Source organism: Zootoca vivipara, chromosome 7, assembly GCF_963506605.1.
Source record: "Zootoca vivipara chromosome 7, rZooViv1.1, whole genome shotgun sequence".
In the NCBI taxonomy this organism is placed as follows: Eukaryota; Metazoa; Chordata; class Lepidosauria; order Squamata; family Lacertidae; genus Zootoca; species Zootoca vivipara.
Genome location: NC_083282.1, coordinates 26,374,865 through 26,390,562, shown reverse-complemented (window position 1 = coordinate 26,390,562; position 15,698 = coordinate 26,374,865). Strand labels below are relative to the sequence as shown.

General features: G+C 40.6%; 1 protein-coding gene across 1 annotated transcript in view; it reads right to left on the bottom strand.

Moving 5' to 3' along the window:
• Positions 1-15,698, bottom strand: part of COL24A1 (collagen type XXIV alpha 1 chain) — a 161,600-nt gene that overhangs the window by 124,892 nt on the left and 21,010 nt on the right. Inside the window, exons 4-7 of the mRNA XM_035123684.2 lie at positions 12,645-12,698; positions 8,397-8,450; positions 4,149-4,202; positions 3,240-3,293 (exon numbers count right to left, since the gene is read on the bottom strand). Of these exons, the coding sequence (XP_034979575.2) occupies positions 3,240-3,293; positions 4,149-4,202; positions 8,397-8,450; positions 12,645-12,698 (216 nt within the window). The remainder of the gene's footprint in view (positions 1-3,239; positions 3,294-4,148; positions 4,203-8,396; positions 8,451-12,644; positions 12,699-15,698) is intronic.

The following is a 15,698-nucleotide window of genomic DNA, read 5'->3' as shown; positions in this document are numbered from 1 at the left end:
CCTTTCAAACCGTGGGTAGAAGAATTACCTTGTGTTGTGCATGCGTGCACACACAAACACACGCACGAGGCTAGCTTTGGGGTGGTGAGCAAAATGGCTGTTGGATGTACCCCTCTCTCCTCTACTGGTGACCCTGGCAGGCATACCTGGCAGCAATGGCAGGCTGCAGCAGCAACACCATCTTGCTGGGGCTGGGCCACTTTCATGTCTCATGATGCTCTGGAGCTACATGCTTACATTGGGGGACATTGTGGAAAATCAAAATGGCAGCTGCCCAGTGCTCCTTGAAGAAATGTAGCAAGGGGCCCAGGGCAGGCATCAGAAGTTGGACCTGCCAGGGTACTGGTGCCCTGACAGACCCCCAAGGATTCCAGGTGCTGACAACCAGTCCTTACACACACACACACACACACACACCACACACACACACACACACACACACACACACACACACATGAAGTGAAGACACATGAAGCCAGCCACAATATTTAAAAGGCTAGTTTCTTTTTTAGCGCAATAGGTTTTTTTAAAAAAAGTGAGTGGGCTGGATTTCAGCTCCTTCTCATTGGAGTCCTCCCCATTAAGTGACAAAACCAGGAAACACATGCAAATAAGTGTGAACTGCAGGATGGATTACATAAAATGAGGTATATTTTGCACATCCGCTGAATTTTTCTATTCTATTCAGGCACAGAAGTGTCCCTGAAACTAGATAATCTGGGCCATAAATTTTCTCGACTTTAAAAAAACACACACAACCAAACACCTCTATGCATGCAATTGATGGTGAACATTTTATTTCTATTTCATGATTATTTTATGTAAAAAAAAATCTAAATCACATTAAACGTTCTACTTACAAGATAATGTACAAATTGAACATTTCCCCCACCATGTAACAATTACACATTAAGCTTCCGTCTTTTACTATTTCAAGTTGCTAACTCATCTCTTGCTTACAGTTCTGCTTAATTAGGCATATTATATTTGTTCTGTGTCTGGAATAGATTCTAGAAGCAACAGTGAGAAGCGGTAGGCTTGAATCGCTGCTTTATGGCTTCCATAGAATTGAGTCAGATGCTTCTTACAGTCAAACCAGCCCAACTTTGCCTATACATAGAGTCCAGACTTCACATCCAGCATGAGGAAAAGTGCACCCAAAATTACACCCAAAGAACCCCAAATGCATGCCTTCCACATATACATAGAACTTCAGCTGTAGCCCTTAACACAACATTGAATTCCTCTCTGGGAATGTCTCCTCTATGACTCTCATGGCTAGCTTTTGGAGAGGGAGGGGGAAAGCTGCTTTGAGGAGGCAGATTTTAAATTTACTTCAGGTTCTTTAAGAGAACTATTTTGGTCAGCAAAGAAAAGAGCATGTGCTGACAAATATGACCCTATCAATTTGCATTATATCTGCAACCTTCCGAATATACTAACTGCAACGTGGTTAATTAATTTCACAGCTTACTGCAGCTGTAATCATAAAAAAGTACGTCAATTGTGCCTAAAATATAGACCAGATGTATTGGCCTACAACAATATAAAGAAGCATTGAAGGATACTTTAGTCTGTGTGTGTTTTCTTGCATCACTCTGAATGGAAAATGAACGCTATTTATGTATATACACTTCATCAACATGTCATCAACAGCCCATCCACATTTTCCATTTGCAACTAGAAATGGGCATATTAGGATTTTGGAGGGGGGGAAATCTGTCCATGCATAGTACATTTTTAGGTTGCTCTGAAATGTGACTACTGCAGTCTGTACCTCAATCTGGCAGAGATGATATAAAATTTCTCTTTAAGATCACTTAAAGAGTCTCACTCAGCGCACACCATTTTGGGATAATCTACATGTGTCGTTTTTGGAAGTGAGGAAGTTTTGAAATTATATCTCAAAATAAAAAGCAGACTAACAGATCTTGAGACAAAAGCATGGTCACCAACATGTTTTAATTGGATTCATTAAGCCTAACAATAAGAACGTATTTCCTTGTATGACACGTTATTATTATTTAGCCCAGGGGTGCCCAGATTTGAGGACCAAAGTTGTTGAGCTTTTTTTAGGGTTGAAGTTGTTAGCTTTTTTTACGGTTTTACCCTGAAGTTGTTGAGCTTTTTTAGGATTTGACACCAATAAATAAACTGCCACAAGACCCGGATAAAACCAGCTGGATTAGGCCCCTGAAACAGACTTTGGACATGCCTGGTTTAGCCAATAACTTGTTCCTCATCTTCCCATCACCCCTCATATTTGAACTTCATACTTTCTTTTCCTACAGTAGCCAAGGCACCATGAAATAATTTTACTACAGAAATTACTGCTCAAACGCTATGGTGAAGTGAATAAAAGCACACTTAAAAAGATTTTGGTTCTTGTGATGTATGAAAGCTATTTCAATGGATAAACATGCATCACCCCTGTGGTTTTAGAACATAACTTATATTGGAACTTTTAAAAGACCACTGCAGCACGTACTTCCAGTAAATCTATAGGCTGCCCTGCTATTTTCTACTCAGATGGTAGAGGAAATGGGAAAGGACGGAACTGTAGTTTTGTACAGTTCAAAATGCTTCACTTTTTACAAGCAGCTCCTCATAGCAAGGTTTATAGATATCATTTGCTAAATTAGCGCATAGATTTGGCAAAGATCTCTATCCTGCCAGCCTAGAAAGCATGTCAACTGTGGACAAAGCAAATGACAACAGCACTAAATTCCAGTGCCGAGAAATTAAAACAACTGCAATTCCATTTCTTGTTTGCTGCAGCGCACAGTGGAGAAGCTGCCTTCCATACGCGATCATTTAGCTAACCTCTGTGACAAGAGCTAAAACAGTACAAGCTTGAGGATCCCATGGCAATCAGTCACAGAAGGGACATTAGATCCCCGCAAAATCAAATATTAGAATGAAATTCCACAATCTCATGTTTTCCCAAGTTAGCGCATTAAAAAAAATTGAGATTTCTTTAGATTGGGTTTTGTGGCAAATGATTTTTTTAAAGGCTTCTGGAAAAAGGTATCGCTCAAGACTTGAGAGCCACAATTGTCCCTGAACAATTACGCTCTGATCCAAAGCTGTGTTTGCTCACTAGCAATCTTATTCATGGGCAGCTTTGCACTGGTCTGTAAGGAAACCCTTCCTTACACTGAAACTCTGTGAAACTCAAGCATTCTCTGTTTGTAGACTTCCAGTAATAGCAGTAATAATGATGATAATAATAATCTTACCTTTTCACCTTTGATGCCTACAAGGCCTGGCAAGCCTATTAGTCCTGTATCGCCCTGTAATTTCAGAATTCAAACAATCATTGTAACCGGTCACAATATTGGGAAGGGATGAAATCGTAACATGTCTAAGGCTGGAAGACATGATAAAGGTCACTATGTCCCCCTCCCTGAAAAATAGAGCCATTCAGTCACCACAGGAGTCTCCCACCTCCCCAGCCAGTTCAACACAAGCAAACCCACACAACACCATTTGGCATGCACAGAACTGGTGTAAATCATCAGCAATATCTCCAAAAGACAAGAAAGGAGCCATATCTCCATGGCACAGCACATGCCTTGCATGCAGAAGGTTCAGGGTTCAATCCTTGGAATTCCCAGTGAGGAAAAAAGTCTTTTCTATTGCCTGCTACCTGGATACTTTTTCAAGCAAGAGACTACCAATTGAACCTGGAGCTTCTTTGCACATGAAGCATGCATTCTATGACTTAGCTAGGTTGCCCACCACCCCACCTTATTTTCTCAGAACTCTGATTTACACAAGCACCGTTGAACATATTGAAATGAGATTTGAGTTGATCTAGCACCATTTTCTGAACAATGTAGCTAGGGTTATTAGGCTTTCCAGATTCAGATTCAGATGGGGCTTCAAGGCAAGAAAGGGTATTTCCACACCTGCTTTTGATGTCTGCTTTAACACAACTCTGACTTTGGCACTAGTTCTGATTTGTATCTAACAATAAAATATAAATGTTTTCCTCCAAGTTGCAAATTCCCCAGTATAAACAAGCTACCTGTAGTTTGTTACTGAAAACATTCAGGAGAGACTTAAATTTTATGTCATGAGTACAAGAATATTGGCAAGATTTCAAACATTTGTGGAGATGGCTCTTTAAAAATTAAACTAGTTACCTTTTCCCCACGTTTTGCTTGTCCTGGGGAGAATCCTGGATCACCTTTGGGACCCTGTGGTTGAGAAATTAAATAAAGAGTTGAAAACAACAACAACATATGATTGGTATCATTACTTAGGAGATATGGATAATTTGCTTCAACATGGTATAATATCTAAAACGCGCCCAGGATTTTAATATCTACTTTTTTGTATGTTTACTGTTGCTACGATAATTGTTTTTGTTTCTGATGTTTTTGATCTGTTTTATATTTGTTTCATGGTTCTCTTTTGTAAGCTACCTTGAAAATCTAGATTAATAAAATTACGATTTTTTTAAATAAAAAAAATGTATAATGGAAATCAACTGATTAAGTAGGCCATTGTTTCCCAAAATTAATGTCATACATAAATGGTTTTATATATGCATTTACCATGTCAGAACCTCTGGAGTTTTTTTGTTTTTTGTTTTAATGGATGACTTGGGTTTCACCATCTACAAGAATGCAGCAAAGTATATATTTTTGGCCTCTGCAAACTAGTTTCAACTTAGCCAATACAGCACCAGAAATTATCCGAAACATACATTTCATAATAGTTGTTGAATAGACAACACGGTAAATGTCAGGATGGTGTAGTGGTTGCTCACGACACCAAACTCCAACCTGAACGTTTACAGGTTTAATGTGCATAATATGTACAGTGCAGAGCTACAAGTTCATGTCTGTCTCAGTCACTCGCAGAATCTGGGAGTGCCCCCTTCCGGTTTCAACCCCAACATAAGAACTTGGGCACCCCTATCCTCCGCCTCCCCTCTTTGCGTTTCAATCCCCATGGCAATTGGGGCGACGGAAGTAGCGTCTCCCTTTCTGAGCCCTCTTGGCTAAGGTGGTGCAAGGGCTCAGAGACAGCATCCTGAAGCCCTCTCTCCTCCGTGCTAGCCACCTCCCTCTCCTCCCCGCTGGACGTTTGGCTGCTTTCCAGGCTGGATGAGGTGCTGCTCGACAGAAGGGGCCGAGGCTCCCTATACCCCGATCTCCTGTCTCACTCCTCCCGCGAACCCTGTGGGCGGCCCCTGACAGTAAATGAACATGCAAAATTGTTCTGTGGTTGCAATCCCAAACACAGTTGCAAGGAAGTAGGCCCCATTTGAACACAGTAAGTAAATCTGAATGTGACTACACCATTAAGTCTCTACATACTATTACAATTGGAAGGAAAGGGGTGATGAAATATACTCGGAGTCCTGTAAGTGACTTCATGCTCTTTATTGCAGCTTGTAAAACGGTGAATGCCCCCCCCCCCAAAAAAAAACACCTCAGGCTTTTATATACATTATTTACGCAATGAGTCCTGTCTGATTGGCTGATTCTGCTTCCCTCCTGGAGCCTGATTGGTCTTTTCCTGCAGGCCAATCAGCTGTTGCATTCTAGGATCCTACTTGCCTATTGTTCTAGGACCCAAGCTTAGTACATAACAGGTGATTAAAAAGCGTTCGGCACCCTGAATCAGTATGTCAAGACCTACAAATTAGTAGTAGTAATTTGAGCAGCAACTGGCACTGAGGTGACACTAGCTCTCCATGGAGCTACAACTTCCTCAACTTGAGTTTTGATGATACAGTCACCAGTTGCCAGGCAGAAGCAACATCTGATAAACAACAGGCACAATGCCTGCACTACATTCAATGGTGTTTGGTCCGAATTCGAATTCTCATTGGGGATTTTTTTTTTTTTTAAGAAGCCACTGCTCATATATTGATAAAAGTGCTGTGGGTGCCAGCCCAAAATGGCTGCCATGGGCAACCAAACTAGAGGTGCTGACAGTGACTACTGTCACAAAAAAGCACTGCCTATTCTGGATGTCTCTGGTGTTTTCCCCCTATTCCTTCTCTCATTCCCTAACTAACTCAATCAATCACCATTCTTCACTTTTTCCTCTTCTGTTATTTCCTGGGTTTGGGTCATAGGAGGAGTATATGTCGCTTTGTTTTGCATTCTAATAATATATATGCCATGACATGTTCTGTTTTGTATACAGTACGTCCAAATCCTGAAAAAAGGCAGCTGACAGATTTTGTCAGTACTAAAGGGGGGGGGAAACCCTGAAGTATATAGTAATACTGTCAATCAAAGAACAGTAAAGAATGAGAAGGAACATCACGACTTGCTTCCTGCTCCCTCCTACACCAGGCAAAGTGCCAACATCCAGGTTTCAACCTCACATTCACCAGTTTATTTATTTTAGGCAACAGACCAGAAATAAGACCAAAAATAAAACTATACAATGCACCATAATCTTACATGCATGATAGCAAATGATCTCAGTAACCCCTGAAAGTTTTAACCTCAGTCAGCTGTCAATAAACAGGGGTCAGCAATGAAATGGGATGAGGTGGGACTTGGCTCTTTGTACATTTATTCTGCCTTAGAATGGTTTAGTCTCTGAACTCCATTAACTATTTGCTGTATCTCCTTTCTGAACTAAATAGCTTGCAAACTGACAACTTGCTCCAGTCAAAGGGAAGTGGCATTAAACCAGGCATCCCCAAACTGCGGCCCTCCAGATGTTTTGGTCTACAACTCCCATGATCCCTAGCTAACAGGACCAGTGATCGGGGAAGATGGGAATTGTAGTCCAAAACATCTGGAGGGCCGAAGTTTGGGGATGCCTGCATTAAACAGATGTCTCTAAAACAATAGCTATCACCTCTCATTGCCTTCAGACAGAAAGGGGGGTGATGCTTGTACAAATGAAATGAAAATATTGAGCTTTCACAAATGTTGGATTTTTTGCAGTAGAAGAAAAAACAAGGGGTGGTGTTTGTTCGTTTTTAGCACATTAATAGTAGCCGAGTAATGATGATATTGTGTGGCACCATGCCAAAAAACTGCCAAAAATCAACAACCAGCATCTATACCATTAATAAATTATTATTATTATTAGTAGTAGTAGTAGTAAGTGCAGAAAGGCCCAGTGGGTAGGTTCTTCTTCCAATACTTTGTTAAGGTATCATCCATGTAATCTACTACCCAGCTGCTATTTTGCCTTTATTTATTTATCAAAATATTTGCCATGCATATAAAATATATAGCCACAGAATATTAATATGTTAAATAATTAATGTGTGGCTGGTTAATAAATAACTATCCTTGGACTAAGAATTCAGCAGGAATTGGGATTACAAAAGACACAAAAACCCCATGGAACAAGTACAAAACAATTCTTGCTTTCTCAACTAATTAAGTACAAAAAACAAAAACAACACCCGGTAATGTTAGAACCAACAAAGCCTTAAAAACTGGATTTGGTGAAGCCAACGTTTCACCTCAAAATACCAGCGACCTTGTCACTGAAAAAGAACGTCATAGGATATGTCCAACAAGCCAAAGCTGTCAAGTTCTCCCTTTTTTAAAAGGGAATATGCTGAATAGGCTTCTTTCGAGAAAAGGGAAAACTTGACATCTATGCCAACAAGCAGCTTCTGATTGGTCTGCCTATATTTTAACTCAACGTAAAACCCGCACAGATAGAACTAGTGACCTTTACATATTCCACTTACCTGCTCTTAAAACACCAGATGCTAATAAGAGGATGTCCAACCATCATGGGCTACTTTGTTTTACAATGTCAAACTGTGAGAGCCTTATTTGATATATTTTCTTGGCCCGGAGCAATTTTTAACACCTGTCACTACAGGTCAGATTCCTGCCATGAGGAATCACACTAAAACAAATCATGGTTGGGGCTCCGTTTCCCCCCACCCCACCCCCTCCAACATATCTATCAAACTGTTATAACTAAATATGAGCTGAAGGCATTCCACAATGGCACAAATCTGTCTAAAGCTATTTACGTAGCTTGCGCTCCTCTGGCTTGAGTTCGGAGTCGCACACTAGGCCTTAATCTGTCAAAGCTTAATATTGTCTTTCCAGTTTAACCGTCACTGAACCTTTGACGCAATTTGGTGACGTTTTCCATCTGAAACGGTTCTCACATACAAAAATTAATGATGACTTAAAGGACCAAAATCCATATCAATATTTAATTCTTTGGGAGTTTTAAAAAAAAATCTGCAGTACTGTCTGTTTGCACTCAGGCTTGCACTTGTTTACTAGCTATATTTGCTGAGAACCATTTATAATCAGGACCTCATTTATAAACCAAATACATGACTTTCATTAATTTCAGTGCAAGCAGGTTTTAACCGTTCCAAACATGGACATATCAGAAGAGTGCTGGATTCACACAGTAGTTTATGTGCTTACCTTGGGACCAGGCAGCCCTGGCAGCCCCGGGTTCCCGTGTGGACCTGGAATACCCTACAGAAAGCAAGAGGAAATGTTACACAAAATAGTAAGAGTAAAGGAGTGCTTTGTGTAAAAAATAACAAACAGCCGTTCTGAAAGATCATTAGTTCAATAGTCAATAGTGTATGGGGGGTATCTCCAAAAAAATCCAAACAGGTTAATAACTTGCTAACTGCCTTATTACCTATATTATTTAGTTGCTATTACTGTGATTATTATGGTTATATCCTCCCTTTCTCCATTGAACAGACCCAATGAAACAGTTCTCAATCAAAACAAAATTCATTTAAACTTTCTCTACTTTACCTTTCTACCTGAAATACCCAGGCCAGTCAATGAAACGTACTCAAATAAAAATGCAGTAATGATAAAAAAATTAAAAAAGAAAAATCCTAATAAAACACATCGGGTGAATGCCAACTCAAAACTAGTTAAGCGTTGAAAGAACGAAGGACATCTAGCAAATGTCTCTGGAGAGGGAAGCCTGAGAGCTACCACCGAGAAATAGTTGTTCCTACACAACATTCACAGAGCCTCTTACAGCATGAGCAACTGGTTCAGGGCCTCCGTTGATAAGCATAGTAAAATGGACATGCTCAGTATTTGCAATATTTCATGTATTAAAGCAATGCAAATAGATGAAGAGAATAATATTATACAGTATATATAGCAGCATATCCACAGAGGTCCTCTCTGGAGTATGATTCAACAATATATGATTTCTTTACCACTGCCTGATTGGGTTGTATTTTTATACAATGAACTTTCTTTGTTTGTTTACATTTGTTTGTTTGCTTAAGATTGTTGCTTTCCACTGTTTAGCTATTTTTTGTTTAACTGGTGAATAGAGTTGTATAATAAATAAAAGAAAAACAGCAAAGCAGGGTTATTCCATTCACACAATTGGCCTTCCTTGACTAACAAACAAGGGCCTAAGTGAGGCCGCCATGTTTATTATGGCACCCTCAACTGTCAAGTCAGTAGAGGGGCCAACCTCTTGCTCAGCCCTTGTTTCAGTCTCTCAGTCCACCCTCAGCTATTTCTACATATTCTCTTCCAATAAGCAAATAGGTGGTTTATGTGGCCCTGTATCATCACTCTGCTCAGCAAATCCTAGTGATTTGTTTAACTTGGCCCCACCATGTTAAGCAACAGATAATGAAGTAGCAGCAGTAGTAGGTGGTAGGGTAGGGTTGCTAAGTCGCTGCTGAAAGCTGGATAGAAAAGTGGGCAACAGTGAAATGCAAAAGTGCCTGAGGAGCCAACCTGGCACTCTTACTGGCACGGTGGCACTGAGACACGCCCCCTCCTTCTCTGCCCCAGTAAGTAGGACCAACTCAGTCAGAGAGGTCAGATGAATGGCACAGCCCGGGACTGAGTAATGGTAATATATTATCATTATCATTATCATACCGCTTTATATTTTTAAAGGGGGGGACCTCAAAGGGGCTTATAATGTACATTAAAACATCAAATGAAAGAAGCCAAAATAAAACATTGTAGCCTTATCAGCTACTAAGGGTCCTTTAAGTTGCGCCCAGGCAGGACAAAGATAGTCAAAACGACACCGGGGTTGAGTTCCAGAGAAAGAATTTAATTCTTAAATTTAAGAGACTCTTGGTGACCCATGTTTCACGACAAGAGTAAAGAAACACAAATTGCAAAGCTTCTTATACACTTCTTTGGGCTCCTTTCCCCCTCCCTGTAAATGTGCGCACGCAAGGGGGTAAAGGGTTGCAAGTACATATATGGATCTTCCTGTGTCCGGTCATAAACACATTACGCCATGTGCGTAAACACATGCTGACTCATGCTACCCTAGTAGCATCCTCAGGCAGCCTTGACTTATCTTGCCTGTTCTGCGCATCAGACTGATAGCGTCAGACAAAGCCAGCCATCCAGCCTTGAGCTGGGCATCCTGTTCCTTTTGCTTTGCACTTTGACACACTTTGGTGCAGAGACGCAGAGGCACTGAAAAGCATTTTAAGAAATAAGGCATCCGCAGAATAGGAAACTATATGATCAGATTTGGCTGATCAACATCAATGAAGAAAGTCAAACACAAAGCAACACAAGTTAACAAAAAATATATTTTAACATTTCCGAGAAAACCATGCTAAAGGAAGTCAAACGTAAGATGTGCACTAAAAACACAATTAGCAAGAGAATGAAAAATTATCAGAAGTTCAACATGTTGCATATTTCCCCCCCAGCAAAAATAAAATAAAATAGAGAGAGGGGTCAGCAGGAAGTGTTCTGCTCCTACCCAAATAGAAGTGCGTGGATGAAAATTAGAACCCCATAGTTCTATTTGTAATGTATATAAATATATGTTTGAACAGAGATGCTGTTCAAATATACTCAATTCAATTTCTGGACATGTTTCACATATGCTAGTTCAAGTAACTTTCCACACCCTCATGCAAGTCTTTACTGATGAAAATGAGATGAAATAACCAAGTCCCAGTGATTTCAACAAACACCAAATTCCAGATCATTATGCTAATCAAGAAAGATTAATTAATCCATGTGCAGAAACATGCTCCTTTGTATAGAGGCCACCTGTTAGGAATGGGTCCAAATGCAATGAGAGTGCTGTGGAGTTCTGCACCATGTGCGTTTCTGCACCACATATACTTAGCCCAAATAATCAGTCAGTGCAGCCAACTCTGATACTGCTGAGGTAATAAGGGCTGCCAAAACTGACACCTTCAGTCATTTGGCAAGGAGACCTTCATATGCAGCTTGCCAATACATGTGGGAATCTCTGCATCAGTGCCATTGTTTACTTGATGAGTTAGTTTTTGCTAATTATAACATGCTGAAAGGTACTTCTTAAATATGTCAACTCATTTGCAACTAACGGTCTTGCCACTGGAACGTCGAAATGTGGTCATACCATTTGTGACATATTCAGGTAAATTTTAGGGATTTTTAAAGGAAATTTCAGGGATAACCCAGGGATGTACAAGAGAAGTGCTATAACTTGCAGTTTCAGAAGTGGGAAGTGTTACTCTAAAATAAAGTAGCCTTGGAGTTTGTAACATACTCAGAATTGTATTGTTGCAAACAGCCACCCTTGAATAGGCAAAAAACAAGATCAAGTAAACAGCTGTCAAATGCTTCAGAATTTTTTGACTCGGGATCCAATTGTCTTGTTTTGTGTGAAATCATCAAAGCATCCTTTAACTTCGTTTTCATGTGAGAAATTCCATACACCAGTGAAGTTTTATTTAACGTTAGAAATGGACAGAACTATGTAACCTTAACTAAAGGCATCTCCACACTAATTGGACTACTAAAGTGGCTGCATATTGACCCAATTGGGCAAAGGATACAAATCAAAGATTAATGTTTAATGGATAAGCAGGATACTTATTTAATGGATCTCCTTTCCCCAAATTTTAGGTCCACGTTCCCTCCTTCTCCACTTAAGAACATAAGTTTATAAGAGGGTGCTTTCAATCCAGTATTCTTTTCTCACAGTGGCAAACCAGATGCCCATGGAAAGTGTATTTCATTAAGAGCCTACTTCCCCTAATAATCTGACCACTGCCCCAAGAGTTTCCCAAATATTCAAAGCTCTCAGGGACAAAAACTACCAAATATTGCATTAGGTCAGATAAGCCACATGATGTGCTTTAATGGAACTTTGCTTAATTTCTATAATTGCAAAATGAGCTGTGTTGAAACAGAATTTAGGTTTTTCTTTTGAAAGGGTGCAATCCTGGGTATTTCAGGGGGTATTTAGAAGGGGTAGAATTTTCTTGCAGTCGTTCAAAGTATGACTGCATCATCCTGCTAAGAAGGTACACTATATATTCCTAAGGCAGCTTTTCTTCTCTCCAGATGTGGATAATTCCTCCTTCATTGTTTTTTACTCTCTAGCTCTGGAATGCAGTGATCTAGGAAGCCCACTCCCCTTCATTCCAACAACCAAATGAACATGACCTTTAGGTTGCAGAGTCACAGATGATGAGAAGACTGAAAAACATAAGGATTAGTGTAGCAGCAAACCAACGTTCAGTGGAAGTGCAAAGCAAAAAGTACTGCCTTGTTTATTTCTTATATGCCATATCATGATAATTAACAACAAAGCTTTCTGCACTTAATTTGTTATGAGTGTATGAGAAGAGTCATAGATATAGCATCCGATTTTATCATTAATGATCATGTTTTAGGAACAACAGATCAGCCTTTACTTACCCTCGGACCTCTTTTCCCTGCTGGACCAGGTAATCCTGGAGAACCTTGGGGTCCCTAGAAGAAAACAAACAAGCAAACAGGTTAACATCAAACAAATGAATGAACTCTGGCAACAAGTGTAACTCAACACATCCTATTTCGACAACATTTAGACACATTGAATTGCATGAGGTTATTTTTACTGTGTGTTCTTTGAAAGAGGAAATGGCATTGCTGGAAATAACCACTGCAGCAACTCTCATCATCCCTAACTATTGGCCATGCTGAGTGGGACTGATGAGAGCTGTAGCTCAAAACATCTGGAGGCCACCATATGGAGATTAAGATTGCAAAATGTTTAATCATAGAATCACAGAATTGAGTTGGAAGGGATCCCGAGCGTCATCTAGCCCAACCCCTGCAACGCAGGAAACTCAACTAGATTATACATGGCAGGTGGCTATTCAATCTCTGCTTAAAGGGTCCATTTGCAGCTTTTTAAACTGTGAACATCTAACCCCTTTTAAAGATGCCACAGGGATAAGTAAAACCAAATCCCTGAATTGTGAAAGTTAGTACAGAACCACAGAATGAAGATCACATTCTTCTGTCATCCCGACCCAAATCCCACTCACACAAAACAAGGACCTATGATTGGAAGCTGCCCAAGAACAACTGTGCATATACATCTGCATTATCAGCCTTTGTGCCCCTTCTCTAAGAGGGGAAAATGCCATTTTCTGCCCAGGACTCTTGGTTACTTCTTACTCTTGTGGAGATCTATCCCCGAGTAGCAGCAACTCTCTGCAAGATGATTAAGGGCGCCAACTGGGAATGGGGAGCAAGGGGCAACTTGCCTGCATAAGGCCCCAAGTTCAAATCCCTGACATCTTCCACTAAAAGGATTAGGTAGCTGGAGCTACCCAAGGGAGGGCACTCCTTATGACAGATGCTACCACCGAGAAGATGCATTTCTGTGCTGTCACCTGGTAACAATCCTGTGGTTGACAAATGACCAGAGGGTCTTCTCAGAAGGTCTTATGAATTGCCAGGGAGGGGTGTCTGCAAGGTCCCTAGTGGTTCTGGGTTTCAGCAGCAAAACAAACCCGGCAGTAGTGGGTTAGATGGACTAAATGGTTTGACTTGCTCTAGGGCAGCTTCCTCCCAGTTCAAACACCTGCTTGATCCTGCAGAAATCTACCCTGCAGCAGCAGAGGGTGGGCTTCCACTCTCCAGCTCCATCCCTTCCATTCTAGTACATGTGTGATTTGGTTTAGAGCAGAGGATGAGAGCCTATAACAATATCAGGCAACCTGCTTCCTTCTCCCACTCCCCCTGCCCCCCCAATTGCTGCTCCTGGCATGGCTACGTGTCTGCTCAACTAGCTTCAGCTACTAGGGCAGCCTTGGCGGTCTCTGCTAGAATGCATATACCAATAATAGGCTCTCTACAAAGCCAGCTTGAATTTTTACTCAGTGGGATACCCGGGCAACAGGTTTTAGGCAAAGAGTAGTGTTGCGAACATTTGGTAAAGATGTTGACAGAGTAGGAGGAAGGTGAATTGAATTAGCTATGCTACTTTAAATAAATAGCGCAACAGCATGGGAGCTGAAATTCGTTTTTGGCCATCAGCAATCACATACTATTGCTATGTACATTATAAATCTCAGTGAAACATCTGGTTTCTCCATTAGTTTGTTTGCTTTTAATTTTTCAAACATCTCTAATCATGCTTTCTGCACGTGGCTGCAAGAAGTAACACTGATATACAGAATTCCACAGTCTGGATTTCTAGGAAATACACATCCTATACAAAACAAAAGCTATAGTCGCAAGCTGCCTTAAAATGTTTCGAGATACATTCCTACACTTTAAAATGATTCTGTCGAGAAATTCAAATAACACAAAAACATAATTACATGTTACAAAAGCATTCTGAAAATGATTATTTAAATAGCTGCTGTTAATTTAACATTTACTTTTAAATAAGTCACTTTTCTGGTTGCCTGTGGATCAAATCAGAGATTTCATCCTGTGGTTGTAAAGTGATATGATGCTAAAAAGACGTAACTGAAAAGCAGCTTCTGTCCCTTTAATTTATTCAGTCTGCATGCATAAAAACACAGGGAAACCATTGGGGATATCTACTTTCTGTACTTTTCCTGGTACATAAACACACACATCACCTTGCACTGCACACTATAAACTGTGCTCTTCTGACACAAGTATTAATAGGAAACTGGTATACAGGAAGGAGCACTCAGTGACTCAGGAGTCACGACAGAGTTGTATCTTTGTAAAACACAAATGGACTACATTGTTGGCAACAACAAAAAGTGCATTGTGTAACACTTACAAGCCTAACCAATGTATTTTGGCATAAGCTTTCATGAACTAGAGTCCAGTTTGTCAAATGTTGATACACTGTTAGCAGCCTAGAAACCACAAGAATCAGGAAAAGGGAGTGAAAACAGAAGGCCTCATTTATTGGCAATTGTAGAATGGGAAGCAATTTATTGTAGGCCAATAGGCCATGGAACTAAATATATTTAGCAACTGTCCTGATATCAAACAATGCAGACTTCTGACAAGTGGCTCAAAAGCAGCACAAAGTACCTGAACACAAAACTAGAGAATCAGAAGCCTAGAATATGTGTGGCGTTCCTTTGGCCCCCAGATGTTGCCAAACTACAACTCCCAGCCCCAGCCAGCATTGCCAATGGGATAGGGATGCTGAGATTAGCAACATGGGGAGGACCAAAGATTCCCTATACATGATTCTAGAACATGAGTAGGCAAACTAAGGCCCGGGGGCCAGATTCGGCCCAATCGCCTTCTAAATCTGACCCACGGATAGTCCGGGAATCAGTGTGTTTTTACATGAGTAGAATGTGTGCTTTTATTTGAAATGCATCTCTGGGTTATTTGTGGGGCATAGGAATTCGTTCATTTTTGTTTTCAAAATATAGTCCAGCCGCCCCCACAAGGTCTGAGGGACAGTGGACCGGCCCCCTGTTGAAAAAGTTTGCTGACCCCTGATCTAGAAGACTCCTGGAAATTACATATCTATCTCAG